General features: G+C 61.8%; 1 protein-coding gene across 1 annotated transcript in view; it reads left to right on the top strand.

Annotated features, from left to right (window-relative positions):
* Positions 1 to 1,256: 1,256 nt before the first annotated feature.
* SLC4A9 (solute carrier family 4 member 9) overlaps positions 1,257 to 12,885 on the top strand; it is a 13,942-nt gene continuing 2,313 nt past the window's right edge. Inside the window, exons 1-20 of the mRNA XM_017825594.1 lie at positions 1,257 to 1,510; positions 3,041 to 3,201; positions 3,384 to 3,533; positions 3,643 to 3,704; positions 3,780 to 3,937; positions 5,646 to 5,730; positions 6,014 to 6,168; positions 6,707 to 6,752; positions 6,874 to 6,893; positions 7,116 to 7,257; positions 7,467 to 7,600; positions 7,714 to 7,985; positions 8,575 to 8,630; positions 8,726 to 8,908; positions 9,038 to 9,151; positions 9,764 to 9,925; positions 10,095 to 10,273; positions 10,513 to 10,585; positions 11,484 to 11,552; positions 12,434 to 12,607. Of these exons, the coding sequence (XP_017681083.1) occupies positions 1,257 to 1,510; positions 3,041 to 3,201; positions 3,384 to 3,533; positions 3,643 to 3,704; positions 3,780 to 3,937; positions 5,646 to 5,730; positions 6,014 to 6,168; positions 6,707 to 6,752; positions 6,874 to 6,893; positions 7,116 to 7,257; positions 7,467 to 7,600; positions 7,714 to 7,985; positions 8,575 to 8,630; positions 8,726 to 8,908; positions 9,038 to 9,151; positions 9,764 to 9,925; positions 10,095 to 10,273; positions 10,513 to 10,585; positions 11,484 to 11,552; positions 12,434 to 12,607 (2,649 nt within the window). The remainder of the gene's footprint in view (positions 1,511 to 3,040; positions 3,202 to 3,383; positions 3,534 to 3,642; positions 3,705 to 3,779; positions 3,938 to 5,645; positions 5,731 to 6,013; positions 6,169 to 6,706; positions 6,753 to 6,873; positions 6,894 to 7,115; positions 7,258 to 7,466; positions 7,601 to 7,713; positions 7,986 to 8,574; positions 8,631 to 8,725; positions 8,909 to 9,037; positions 9,152 to 9,763; positions 9,926 to 10,094; positions 10,274 to 10,512; positions 10,586 to 11,483; positions 11,553 to 12,433; positions 12,608 to 12,885) is intronic.

Raw genomic sequence — 12,885 nt, forward strand, 5'->3', positions numbered from 1 at the left:
CACAGAGGGTTGGCAGCGGGCACGGGTGGGGAGTGTCTGCTGCCTGCCTCTGCTCCCTGCCCCCTGCTTCTGCCTCCCAGAGCCTCCCATGACCCCTGCCCACCTCCTGCAGCCCCTCACAGCCTCCCTGCCTGCACCTGCCGCCAGTCATGCCCAATCTTATGCCAGGGGGCCATGCTGGGGCAGCACCCACAGGAGGTGGGGGGCTAACACCTGGGAAGGTTTGGGTACCTCAACCACGTGTCCTGCTGCCAGGGGTCTCCCTGTGTCCTCCACCCTGGCCAAGGGCACCACTCCACACACCACGGCACCCACTGGTATAACAGAACAAACAGTCTGGTGGGCACCCAGGGCCTGATCCTTGGCCTCAGCTCCTGTAAGGCAGGTACCAGGAGCCCAAGGACTCACATGCCCACCCTCTGCACTCTCCCAAATTGTAACACTGCTGTGGTGGTGCCTGGCCCTGCTCCAGCTGCTCCTGGGCCAGATCCTGCCAGCGCCAGCAGGCTCCAGCACAGCCTGCCCGTGCCGGTGCTGCGGGTGTTTGTGGTCCTGTTTGTGGTCCTGCCACTGTGTTTGCACTGCACACAGCCCCGTGGTTTGTTTGCAGAGGGCCGAGGGGGCTGTCACGGTGATGGTGGCCCTGCCATCTCCCCATCCCTGGCAGGGTGCTGTGGCTGTGACCACATCCATCTGCTCCCCCACCACAGCCCACACAGGTGCCCTCTGTCAGGCTGCAGCCCTGACACCCTCCTGGCCCTTGTCATCACACCCTTACTCCCCTGCTCTGGATTTGCTCAGCGGTGCCACATCCTTCCCCAAACATGTCCCCACATCTGCTTTCCTAAGGAAGAGCTGCACAGCACCCTGGCAAAGTCACTGATGCTGCCACCAGCTCTTCAGGATTGGCCCTGCCATCGCCTCACCAATGCCTTGCAGGGTGCAGGTGGGACTGGGGACACGCTACTCCCCAGGAACAGCCTTGTCCATGTGGGTCACCCAGAGCAGGCAGGTGGGTCCCCTGGTCCCAGGCCCAGGTGGGCAGCTGGATGTGGCAGGACCCAGCCACAAAGGGTCCCGTGGGGCTGACCCTGCTGTTTTGAGATGGTTGTTTTGGGCTTGGCTCCTGTGTATTGGTTTGTGGCCAGTTTAAACCAGTTCACAGCTTTTATAAGGTGTGGGATGAGTGGGATCCTGTGAGTGCCAGAGGGAACCCAGGCCTGTGGCTGCCAGTGCCGGTGGACGTGTGAGCCCACATGCCCGGGGCGGGTGGCACAGCTCTCCAGGAGGCAGGGACCTGCTCACAACCCAGACCAGACTGGAGCAACCTCGGAGCTCCCTCCCAGGCTTTGGGCTGCAGCATCTTCCCCTCCAGGATGGCCCCAGCGGCCAGAGGAGCTGGTGCTGCCCCGCGGCAGGATGGGGGGGATGTCACCTGCCCGCTGCTCTTCATCCAGCTCAACCAGCTCCTCAGCACCCCAGAGGGGCTGGAGTGGAGGGAGATGGCCAGGTAGGCAAACCTGTGAGGGCCACGCTATGGGAGCCCAGCCTTCCAGCTCAGCTGGAGCCCGGGGCATCCCCCAAAGCCAGTGGTTCCTCAGCCTCGTCCCCAAAGCAGGGCTCCGGTGCCCGGGCTGGGCTGACTCACTTCATGGGAAAGGGCAGGGTGTCAGGCAGGGCGGGCAGTGACCCTGAGCGGGCACAGCGCCCTTCCTCCTGCTCCTCTCTGCTGCCTCTCCAGGGCTCCAGCAGCTGCGCCGGGGCTGGGATGTCCCGTACCCCACAGCACCCCTCCTCTACTGGGCAGGGCACAGGCACACGGGCCACGGGGCTCTGGGAGCAGCAATGCGTCTTCCCCCGGGGTCGCAGAGTCTGCGGGGGGTGCCAAATCCGCCGGGCTGTGGCTGTGCCCAGCCCCCAGCCCCCTCGTCCCCGCACGGCTGCCCCGCCGGGCACGCTCTCCCCGTGCAGCACGGCGAGTGCCCCGCGGCAGCGCGCCCACCCCGGGGGACAAAGGGAAGCTCTGTCTGTGCCCGGCGTTAAAATATTTGGCACTGCCTGAGCGTGGAAACAGCTCAAGACACTTCTGTTCTGACTCCAGCCAGCGCTGCTAATGGCAGGGCCACCCCCAGTCCCGGCGCAGCCAGAGGGTGGGTGGGCTGGGAGCAGCCCTGGGGAGAAGGGCTGGGGGATGCTGGGGGGTGACAGATGGGACATCAGCCGGCACTGTGTGCTCACAGCCCAGAGAGCAGAGTGTATCCCGGGCTGCACCATGGCAGTGTGGGCAGCAGGGTGAGGAGGGGATGCTCCCCCCCTGCTCTGCTCCAGTAAGATCCCCCTCGGGACATCACATTCACCTCCTGTTCAAGAGGAGGCCATGGAAATGATCCAAGGGCTGGGACAGCTCTTCTGGCACAGCTTTGCTATGGAGACAGGCTGAGAGAGCTGGGGTTGTTCAGCCTGGAGAAAAGAAGACTCCAGGGAAACCTCAGAGCCCTTTCCAGTATCTAAAGGGTCTCCAAGAGAGCTGGAAAGGGACTTTGACAAGGGCCTGGAGTGACAGGACCCACTGCCAGAGGGCAGGGTTAGATGGGATATTGGGAAGAAATCCTTCCCTGTGAGAGTGGGAAGGCCCTGGCACAGGTTGCCCAGAGAAGCTGTGGCTGCCCCATCCCTGGAAGTGTCCAAGGCCAGGTCAGACGGGGCTTGGAGAAACCTGGTCTAGTGGAAGGTGTCCCTGCCCATGGGAGAGGGGTTGGAACAAGATGAGCTTCAAGGTCCCTTCCAACCCAAACCATTCTGTCATCCCATGACTGTTGAAATCCCCCTGATCAGACTGGAGCGGGGTGTGGGTCTGCAGGAATGGGGATGTGACCACCTTGGCTGCCCACCTGCCCCTGCTGCATGAACCCACTGCAGCCCCCTCTGGGCCCCCCAAACCCCACGCTAAGCTCAGAGATGGACACAGGGTCCAGCTCCTACTACCTGGCATGGGACACAGAACTGCCTTGCTGCTGACCCTGCACATCTCCCCGGGCAGGTGGATAAAGTTCGAGGAGAAGGTGGAGGATGGTGGGGAGCGCTGGAGCGCACCCCACGTCCCAGCCCTCCCCCTGCACAGCCTCTTCCAGCTGAGGACATGCCTGCAAAAGGGGACGGTGCTCCTGGATCTGGATGCCGCCAGTTTCAAGGAAATAATCGGTACATGGGTAATGCAGAAGTCATCTCCTGGGATGGGCTGGTCCCTGGAGAAGGACAGGCCACCAGGAGGTGCCTGTAGAACAGCACTGGTGAATGACAGCGTGGCTGCTGCTCCAGCTAAGGGGGCTTTTCCCTGGGAAGCAAACCAGGGGGACTCAGGGCTGTCCCTGTCCCTGCTGCAGACAAGGTGCTTTCTGGGCATCCCGAGGAAGCAGAGCTGCAGCCTGCATTGAGGGAACGCCTGACAGCCCTCCTGCTCCTCCAGCCACGGCACCAGCCCACGAAATCCCTGCTGCAGCTCCTCGCCGAGCTCACCCTCTCTCCCTGCCGAGGTATCCCACCAGGAATCCTTCCAGTGCCACCAGCCCGGGGCAGTGTCCACATTGCCTGTTCACTTGCACATGTGGGTCTGCAGGAATGATTTCTTCTCTTTCTTTGCAGGGAAGGCCAAAGGCAGGTCTGAGCCCAGAGCCCAGCTCTCCAAAACGCCTCTTAAGGAGCAGGTAAGACAGGAAGGAGCTGGGGTGGGAGCAGCTGCTGCTCCCAGGTGCCCAGCTGCTGCATCCCTTCCCTTTCAGCTGAGAAACCGCTTTAGGAAGAAGGTCCCACCGGGAGCTGAAGCTGCCCACGTTGCTGTGGGTGAAGTGGAATTCCTGGAGAAGCCCGTCACTGCCTTCATTCGCCTCAGGCACGGGGTGTCCCTCGGCTCACTGGCTGAAGTTGCTCTCCCCAGCAGGTAACAGAGCACGGCCCATGCCCCTGTTCCCTCTTTGTCCCTGTCTCCCCATTCCCTCCCACACCACACAGGGCTTCGCTTGGCCAAAGCAAAGGGAATTGCAGCCAGTGCCACATACAGTCCCAGAATCCTGCCTCACTGCTTCCCTTTCGGCTTTTCCCAGCTCCTTAGAAGCATTTCGGGATGGGCTGAGAGCGGAGTATCTGTTGGGCAGCCTGGGAGGGACATCCCCTGGGTCATCCCCATCTGGAGTCTGCATTCCCTGTCCTTAGGAGGCTCTGGATGCTCTCCACTTACTGCCGGGAGCGTGGGGCTGGCGGCGGGACACAGGTTCGCAGGAGTCTCTTGCCCTCCCGCTGCCCACGAGCAGTGGGACGGGGTGGGGGGAAAGAAGAAGGGAAAGGGTTTTTTCCCCATGGCTGAGGAACGCAGCTGTGAGAGTAAATGGTCCGTGTGTCTCTTGAGCTGGGCGCTTCCTTAGGGAGCGCGCGGAGGAGGCAGGCGGGGATCAGGAGGGACATTGCCACCTCCTGGTCACTCTGCCCAGAGCACCCGTCCTGCAGGAGCTGGGAGGAGCAGGACATCCACCCACCTGCTGCTCTGTCCTCGGTGGCAGATGGGTGGCAGGTCCCCGTGGGTATAGAGGGTCTCATGACAGCCCCTTGCCCTGAATTTTCCCCCCTCTAACAAGAGGGGAGAGACAGCTCGTCCCTACCCATCCCTTTGTTCATGGTACCATCCCCTTTGGTGGCCAGTCCAGGCTGTTCCAAAGGCACAGCCACCACCTCGGGGCTGTCTCCCTCTCAGGTCCATCTCCAAGGTTTTAAGGTTTTCACATCGATGTGGTGCAGATGGCCGGGTGACAGCAATCCCGGGTGGCTTCTGTCACCTCCCGTCCCCTTGGAGCCAGGCTCCAGGGGACCTCCAGCCCCACATCAGGGCTGCAGCAGGTTCTGCTGAGCCCCACTCAACCCCACTCATGCTACTGGAGGAGTTTCCCTGCCCCCTCTCTGGAGGTTTGCTCAGGGTAGTGTCCTGGAACCGCTCGGCAGCCTCAGGGTTCCAGGACTGTAACAGTTTCTGCCAGTTTTGGAAAGGAGGGGAGGGCTTTGGTTAAACATTTGGCTGGACTGTCCCTCTGTAGACCTTATTAATTTGCACCATCCTCTGAGGTGTGGGATTTTCACCATATTTTATCAAGGACCCTGAGCTCTCTTCCCAGTCTCCTCCCATGTCTCCCAAGTCCCGTCAAACCTGCTGCCCATGCTGCCAGCAGGCTCTCCTTCCCTAACACTCCTGCATCCTGCCTGTGAGCAACATTCCCGGTTGCATGATCCCACAGACACCCCCAGCCAAGACCTTGATCCCACAGACACCTCCAGCCAAGCCCCTGATCCCACAGACACCCCCAGCCAAGACCTTGATCCCACAGACAGCCAGGACTGTTTCCTCCTCTGCCCCAAACACCTCTCCCCCCACACCCCCCAGCCCCAGTTTCTGCAGACTCTGTGATCCAGTGGGGTCCTGGCATCCCATGTTGTGGGCTCTCCATGCAGTGGCAACCCTCTTAGGGTGGTCACTCCTTAAGGTGGCAGGAGCCCTCCAAGCCTGGCCAGCTGCTGTCCCCAGCATCCTCCTGGTCTCTCCTGGGAGAAGAATTCCCCAGGGAGCAGAGTGCTGCTCCAGAGCTGTGCTGTCCCACCCACAGGTTCCTCTTCATCCTGCTGGGTCCCCCCAAGGTGAAAGCCTACCACGAGGTTGGCAGGGCCATGGCCACGCTGCTGATGGATGAGGTGAGCCTGGAGCAGCACCCATGACTGGGATGGGCCTGGGATGGTGACACTGGAGCTCTTCTCCTCTGCAGGCTGCAGTGGAGGGCAGAGGAGGGGGTGAACTGGTGCTTTCCCTTGCCTAGGATAAGAAAACTAAGGTTTGGGGTGGGTCTGTGGGATGTAGGGGCACTGGTTGCACTGAAGTGGGTGGGTTTGTTCCTTGGTGAAGGCTGCAGGCTGGGAGGAAGGCTCCGAGGGGCTGAACACAGGGACATGGTGGCTAAACCACAGCACCTCCCCACAGCTCTTCCAAAGGGTTGCCTGGCAGGCTGAGCACCGAGAGGACCTCATCACAGGGATGGAGGCGTTCCTGGATGAGCTGATTGTGCTTCCTCCCGGGAAATGGGACCCCAGTGCCCGAATTCCTCCACCAAGCTCTCTGTCATCTCCGTGCAGGAGGTGGGCTGAGGGGAGGGCACCCCAACCTCTGCCAGCCCCTCTGCAGGGTCCTGGGGGGCACACCCCCGCCTGTGACATTGAAACTTCCATCTCCATGGGGATGAAGCTGCCCTGGAGCAGGGAGGTCCTCCCAGCTAAGCCCCTCTGACACTCCAGCCAAGGACCACAGCTCCAGTCCCTGATGCTGCTAGTCCTGCTGTCCCACTTGGCAGGGGGTGGCAAAACCACCCCATACGCCCTTCAAAAGGAGCTGCTGGGAATGCTGGGATTCAGCACTCATATGTGAAGCCCATCCTCTGAGCAGGACACCCCGGGCTCTGCCCTGCTGCTCCAACAAAACTAGTCCTGTGAGCTCTGGCTCCAGGGCTTGCTGGAGGAGATCATGGTTGGGTTGGAAGGGACCTCTAAAGACCACCTAGTCCAATCTCCAGTCTCTCCTCCTCCTGGTCTTTCTCCTCCCCATTTTCAGGGGATACACAAGGTCCCCCAACCCTGCTGGCACCGCTGTCCCCTCTCCATCCTCCCTTTGCCCTCATAGTGTCCCCCAGGTGCAGCTGGCCCCTGAGGGTCCCAACCTGAAGCCTGTCTCAGGCTCTGTTCTGCCATAGGACCGCTGTGGACCCACCAGACCAGCAGCCCCATGGCAACGGGGACATGGCAGCAGCTGGGCACAGAGCCAGCCCAGGGCACCCACGCTCTGGGGAGGAGCTGGAGAGGACGGGCAGGTGGGTGCCTGGAGGGACGAGGTGATGGGTGACGGATTGGGGGCAGGGCACTGGCTGTCATGGGGCCACCAAGCCCCTCTGAGCTGGTGTTTCCCAGGGAAGGGACCATCCCTTGCCGGGTGACTGTGTGGGGGGTGATGCCCAGCTGTGGGGGCTGCTCTGAGCCCTCCCTCCTCTCCTCTGCCCCAGGCTTTTCGGGGGGCTGCTGCGAGACATCCGCAGGAAGGCACCGTGGTACTGCAGTGACTTCTCCGACGCCCTGCACCCCCAGTGCCTCTCGGCAGTGCTCTACATCTACCTGGCCACGGTCACCAACGCCATCACCTTCGGGGGCATGCTGGGGGACGCCACTGCCAACATGCAGGTCAGCACAGCCGTGGGGTGCCCGGAGTGCTCAGCCCAGCCCATGGGGTTCCTTGGTGCCCACCTCCCACCAGTGCTCCTGGAGCATCCTGAGCATCACCCCAATCCTCCTCCTTCCCCCAGCACTGACCCTGCACTGTGCTGCTGGGAGGGACAGGCCCAGGACCCCCCTCCCTGCCGTGTGCCTGGCACCCCTTCCCTGCATTTCAGGGGGTGCTGGAGAGCTTCCTGGGCACGGCCTTTGCTGGCTTCATCTTCTGCCTCTTTTCGGGCCAACCCCTGACCATCCTGAGCAGCACCGGCCCCATGCTGGTCTTTGAGCGCCTCCTCTTCTCCTTCAGCCAGTGAGTTCCCTGGCAGGGATGGATCCTCAGGCCACTGTCCCCTGGACGGGGCATAGGCCACCATCACTGCAGGTGGGTGTTGGTTGTGAGGTTTTGGGTCACTCTTCCCCCAGGGACCACAGCCTGGACTATCTGGAGTTCCGCCTCTGGATTGGGCTCTGGGTGGCCTTTTTCGGCGTGGTGCTGGTGGCCACTGAGGCCAGTCACCTGGTGAGGCACTTCACCCGCTTCACCGAGGAAGGCTTCTGTGCACTCATCAGCCTGATATTCATCTACGACTCCCTGAAGAAGATGCTGAGCCTGGCAGACGCCTTCCCCATCAACTGGCAGTACCGGCTGGACAACGTCACCTCCTACAGCTGCACCTGCAACTTGTCCAGCCCCGGTGAGCCCAAGGGCTGCAGGTGGGTGGGGAGCAGGAGGCTGCTGCCTCAGGACCCCACTGGAAACCTGCTGCCTGGCCAGATGCTGGAGGAGGCTGTTTAATCCCATCCTCATCTGCCCGACCACATTGCACCTTCCTCCACTTCCCTCCATGTGGTCTGTCCATCCATCCCTGCCTCCTGGAACTGCCCTGGCACCAGACAGGGCAGTGCCAGGAGCACAGAGAGCCTTGGCCTGGCTCCTGTGGCTCCAGGATGGGGGATGGCAGGGGCTGGAGGGGTTTGCTTTGCCATTTCTAGCCCAGTCTGTAAACCAGAGAATGTTTCCTGGAGCTTGAAGATGTGTCCACAGTGACCCTGGGAACAGCGCCCAAACCAAAAGGATCAGTGCTAGACCAGCCTGGGGACAATGGTGCATCCTCCCTTGGTGCTCCTTTAGCACCAGCCAGGCCTAGGAGGTCCAGGATCCCATGGGGCCCCACCTAGTATCCTGAGCCCTTGGGGAGAGCCTGAGGACCCACACTGATGGCAGCACTGTCCCAGTTATCCCTGATGGAGCCAGCAACACCCTGACCCTCCTTCCCCTTGCAGGTCACAGCTCTGCAGGGAATGACACACTGCTGCCCTTGCCCCTGCTCCCCACACAGGTACAGCCCTGCTCCCAGGCAGGTGGGCGAGGGGCTGGGGTGGGACCAAAGCGTCCACGCACGACCCCTCCTCACCTCCTGTCCCGTCCCTGCAGCCTCCCACCACCCCAGAGGGGCTGAGCAGGACCCAGTGCCTGGACCGAGGTGGGCACCTCCTGGGCACCAGCTGTCAGTACGTGCCCGATGTCACCCTCATCTCCTTCCTGCTCTTTGGGGGCACCTTCCTCTCCTGCGCCGCCCTCAAGCACTTCAGGAGCAGCCGCTACTTCCCTGCAGGCGTGAGCATCCCTCTGCCACCCCTGTGGAATGGCCACCCATCCCATCGGTGTGGGGATGGCTCCAGGGGAAGCTGCTGGAGCAGCCCCCACCCCAGGCACCCCAGGAACCCTTTCCATCTCCACGTGCAGGTGCGGAAGCTGGTGAGCGACTTCGCCATCATCCTGGCCATCCTCGCCTCCTGCGCCGTCGATGCTGCCCTGGGCCTGGAGACCCCTAAACTCCTTGTTCCCAGCGAGCTGAAGGTGCTGGCAGGGTGGGCATGGCACTGTCAGGGCATGGGGCTGTGCCCCCCACAGTGGCAGTGCTGTCACTGTCCTTCCCACTGCCAGCTCCAGCCCTACAGGGGTGGGGGCTCTATGAGCAAATGAGAAGGGGCTGAACACATCCCATGCTCTGTAAATAACCTGGCTCAGGCCCAGACTGACCCCATCCCTGTACAGCTCACACTGGAGCGAGGGCCACAGGCTCACCTCTGGGCTTGGGCTCCCTGCCCTGGGTGTGTGGCAGGGCTGGCAGTGGCTCAGAGCAGCCCATGCTCGCTGCCACCTCCCTGGGCTCACCATCATTGCTGCCCAGTGCTACCTCTTCCACCTGCTCCTGCAGGCACATGCCCAGCTCCTGGCTTGTGGTGTCCAAGAGCAACCCCCTGCTCTGCTACAGCCAGGATGTCCTTGTAGGGAACGTGGTAGGTCACATTGCTCAGGAGCATCCCCAGGATAAAGGAGGATGCTCTTCCTCTCCACATCCCTGGGTGCCTGTCGGGCTCCAGCCTGGGCACCTGGGGCTGGTCCTGTCGCCCCGCTGTGCCACACAGAGGTGGGTGGCAGCTGCCATGACCCTTCTGCTCCCCACAGCCCACAAACCCAGCGCGGGGCTGGATCATCGTCCCCTTTGGAGCCAACCCGTGGTGGGTGTGCCTGGTGTCTGCAGTGCCCGCTGTCCTCGTCACCATCCTCATTTTCATGGACCAGCAGATCACAGCCGTCATCCTGAACCGCAGGGAGTACAAGCTGCAGGTGAGCAGGGGACAGGGAAAGGACCCAGGTCCCAGCTGGGCCCCATGGAAGCAGCTGGGGCAGAGTGGGACCCCAAAACAGCCAGTGGGGTGGGCAGACCCCAGCACTGCCCCTCTGATGCTGCTGGGGAGACGGCTCACCCCCAGCCCTGCTGTCTCTCCCCCTGCAGAAAGGAGCAGGCTTCCATCTGGACCTCCTCTGTGTCTCCCTGCTGATGGTTGTCACCTCTGTCACCGGCCTCCCCTGGTACGTCTCAGCCACCGTCATCTCCCTGGCACACATGGAGAGCCTGAGGAAGGAGAGTGAAACCTCGGCCCCTGGCGAGCACCCCGAGTTCCTGGGCATCAGGTACATGAGCCTGGGCCCCGCTTGGGGGGACCCCTTGCCTGTGGCTGCAGAGCCAGGGGACAGGGACATGCCCACCCTGGCCATCAGAGCCGGCTTTGGGGACACCGGTGTCTCCCCAGGGATGCTCCCATTCCCTGTGCCCATCCAAGCTGAAAAGAGCAGAGACCCCAGAGCCAGGAGGGCAGGCAAGGGGGTGGGCTCCCAAGGGACCCCTGTGACACCTGCACTGCCACACACAGGGAGCAGAGGCTGACAGGCCTGGCTGTCTTCATCCTGATGGGAGTCTCCGTCTTCATGGCCCCCGTGCTCAAGGTAAGGAGCCTGGATGCTGGGTGGGCCTCTTTTCCTAGGCAGGGGGTGGCCATATCCTGCAAGGCTGGGGAGTTCCTTGTTCCAGCGATCCAGGGAAGCCTGGCTGGCAGGCAGGGAGCTGTGCAAAGGATTTGGGCCAGGCAAAGGATTTGGCTCCTGTGCCACAGGAGGGTCAGCACACAAGGCACTGTGACCATGTGTCAGCTGGCCACTGTCCTCATGCACATTGGGGTCCCCTGTGCTCCCCAAACACACCCCACCATACCCTCCACACTGTCACATGGAGGTCCCAGCCTGGCTGCTGTTGGTTTTCACCTGCTGCTGCCATGGTAGGAAAAGCCTCTCCAGTGGCCCTGGATTACCTGGGGGCAGGTGGGAGGTGCCTTTTCCTTGACCTCTCTCCTCACCCCTGAGGCTGCCCTTGCACAGCCTTTGATACGGGCCCCCCAACATTCTCATCTCCAAACTGGAAATACGTGGAACTGAAGGATGGATGAGGAATTGGCTGGATGGCCATGTCCAGAGACCTACAGTCAGTGTCCCAACATCCAAATGGAAACCACTAATAAGTGGTGTCTCCCAAGGGTCCCTACTGGGACCAACACAATTTAACATCTTCACCCAGGACACAGACAGCAGGATGGAGCTCGTTTGCAGGTGGCACCACGCTGAGAGGTGCAGTGACACACCTGAGGGATGGGATGGTATCCAAAGGGACTGCGGAGGACATGGGCCCACGTGAACTTCACGTGGTCCAGCAAGGGCAGGCTGGGCTGCTGGGAATGAAGGAGGCAAAGGCTGTGGACGTGCATGGGGGCTTTTACACAGGACAGGACACTTGGCAGGCACAGCCCCCCAGGGAGCAGCCCCACTGACCCCCCATCCCGCTGTCTTGCAGCACATCCCGATGCCGGTGCTGTACGGGGTGTTCCTGCACATGGGGGTGGCGGCGCTGAACAGCATCCAGGTGAGGGGGGGCTGCACTGGGGCTGCTGGTGGGGGCTGCTTTGGGGATCGGGGGGTTTGCTCAGCACCAGCTCCCACAGCAGAGCCCAGATTTTAGCTCTGCAAGACGTGCAGCCTGGCACGGGGCTGTGTCCCCTGCCAGGCCCAGGACAAGGAGGGGGAAAAGGACCTTTCTGGGGCAGAGGGAAGGGAAAGGGAGGTGTCTGGGATGCTGAGGAGCTGGATTAACTTGTGCACTGATGGGTCAGGTGGTTTGGGAGAAGCGGAAGGACCAGTGGATAATCCAGACTTGCTCTCAAAGCCACAGGGACTTCCCCACCTGGGAGCTGGGGACCTGCTGGTCCTTTGGCCTTGGCATTGCTGCTGCTGAGCCAGCTCTGTTCTTCTCCTGAGAAATCCATGGAGAGGAAAAAAAAAATCCCCACTCCAGAATTATCTACACCACTTTTCCCTCTAAACAGTACATCTTCCCTGCAATTATCCTGCTTTGTAGAACAGGCTGGGAAAATCCCTCCCTCCCTCTGCCTGGGAAACCCAGAGCTGTTCTCTGGAGGCTGCAGCAGTTTCCTGCATGTAGGGAGTTCCATCAAGGCCTGTTATCTCACAATTAACCCATTAAGGCCACCTTGAGTCCTTTTGTAGAGGCCCATTAAGGCCACCTTGAGTCCTTTTGTAGAGGTCTGCCTGGAAAGTGCTCCCCCTGGCCTGGGTGGGGGGTGGTACCGGGACCACCGGTCTTGCAGACAAACGCCCTGTCCCAGCACCGGCACAGATGGCAGGAGGGCTGAAACGCAGACACAAGGGCAAAACCCCATCTTGCCGGCCCCGGGGCCCAGCAGGGAGATGGAGGTGTGTGACCCACCCGCCGCCCTCTCGCTGCAGCTCCTGGACCGCGTGCGGTTGCTCCTGATCCCGGCCAAGCACCAGCCAGACCTCCCCTACCTCCGCCACGTCCCCCTGCGCCGGGTGCACCTCTTCACCGTCATCCAGCTGCTCTGCCTGGCCCTGCTCTGGGTCCTCAAGTCCACCACGGCCGCGATTATTTTCCCGGTGATGGTACGACACCCCTTGAACCGGCAGCGCTGCCTTGGGGTTGGGCTGAGTGCTGCCCACCCCAGTGTGGCGTTCCTTTGGGAGGGGACACGTGTGCTGCCCACCCCAGTGTGGTCTCTGGGATGTTCCTTTGGGAGGGGACACGTGTGCTGCCATCCCAGTGGGGTCCCTGGGATGTTCCTTTGGGAGGGGACACGTGTGCTGCCCAGACCAGTGGGGTCCCTGGGATGTTCCTTTGGGAGGGGACACGTGTGCTGCCCAGACCAGTGGGGTCCCTGGGA

Source organism: Lepidothrix coronata, unplaced genomic scaffold, assembly GCF_001604755.1.
Source record: "Lepidothrix coronata isolate B3197 unplaced genomic scaffold, Lepidothrix_coronata-1.0 Scaffold121, whole genome shotgun sequence".
Taxonomy (NCBI): Eukaryota; Metazoa; Chordata; class Aves; order Passeriformes; family Pipridae; genus Lepidothrix; species Lepidothrix coronata.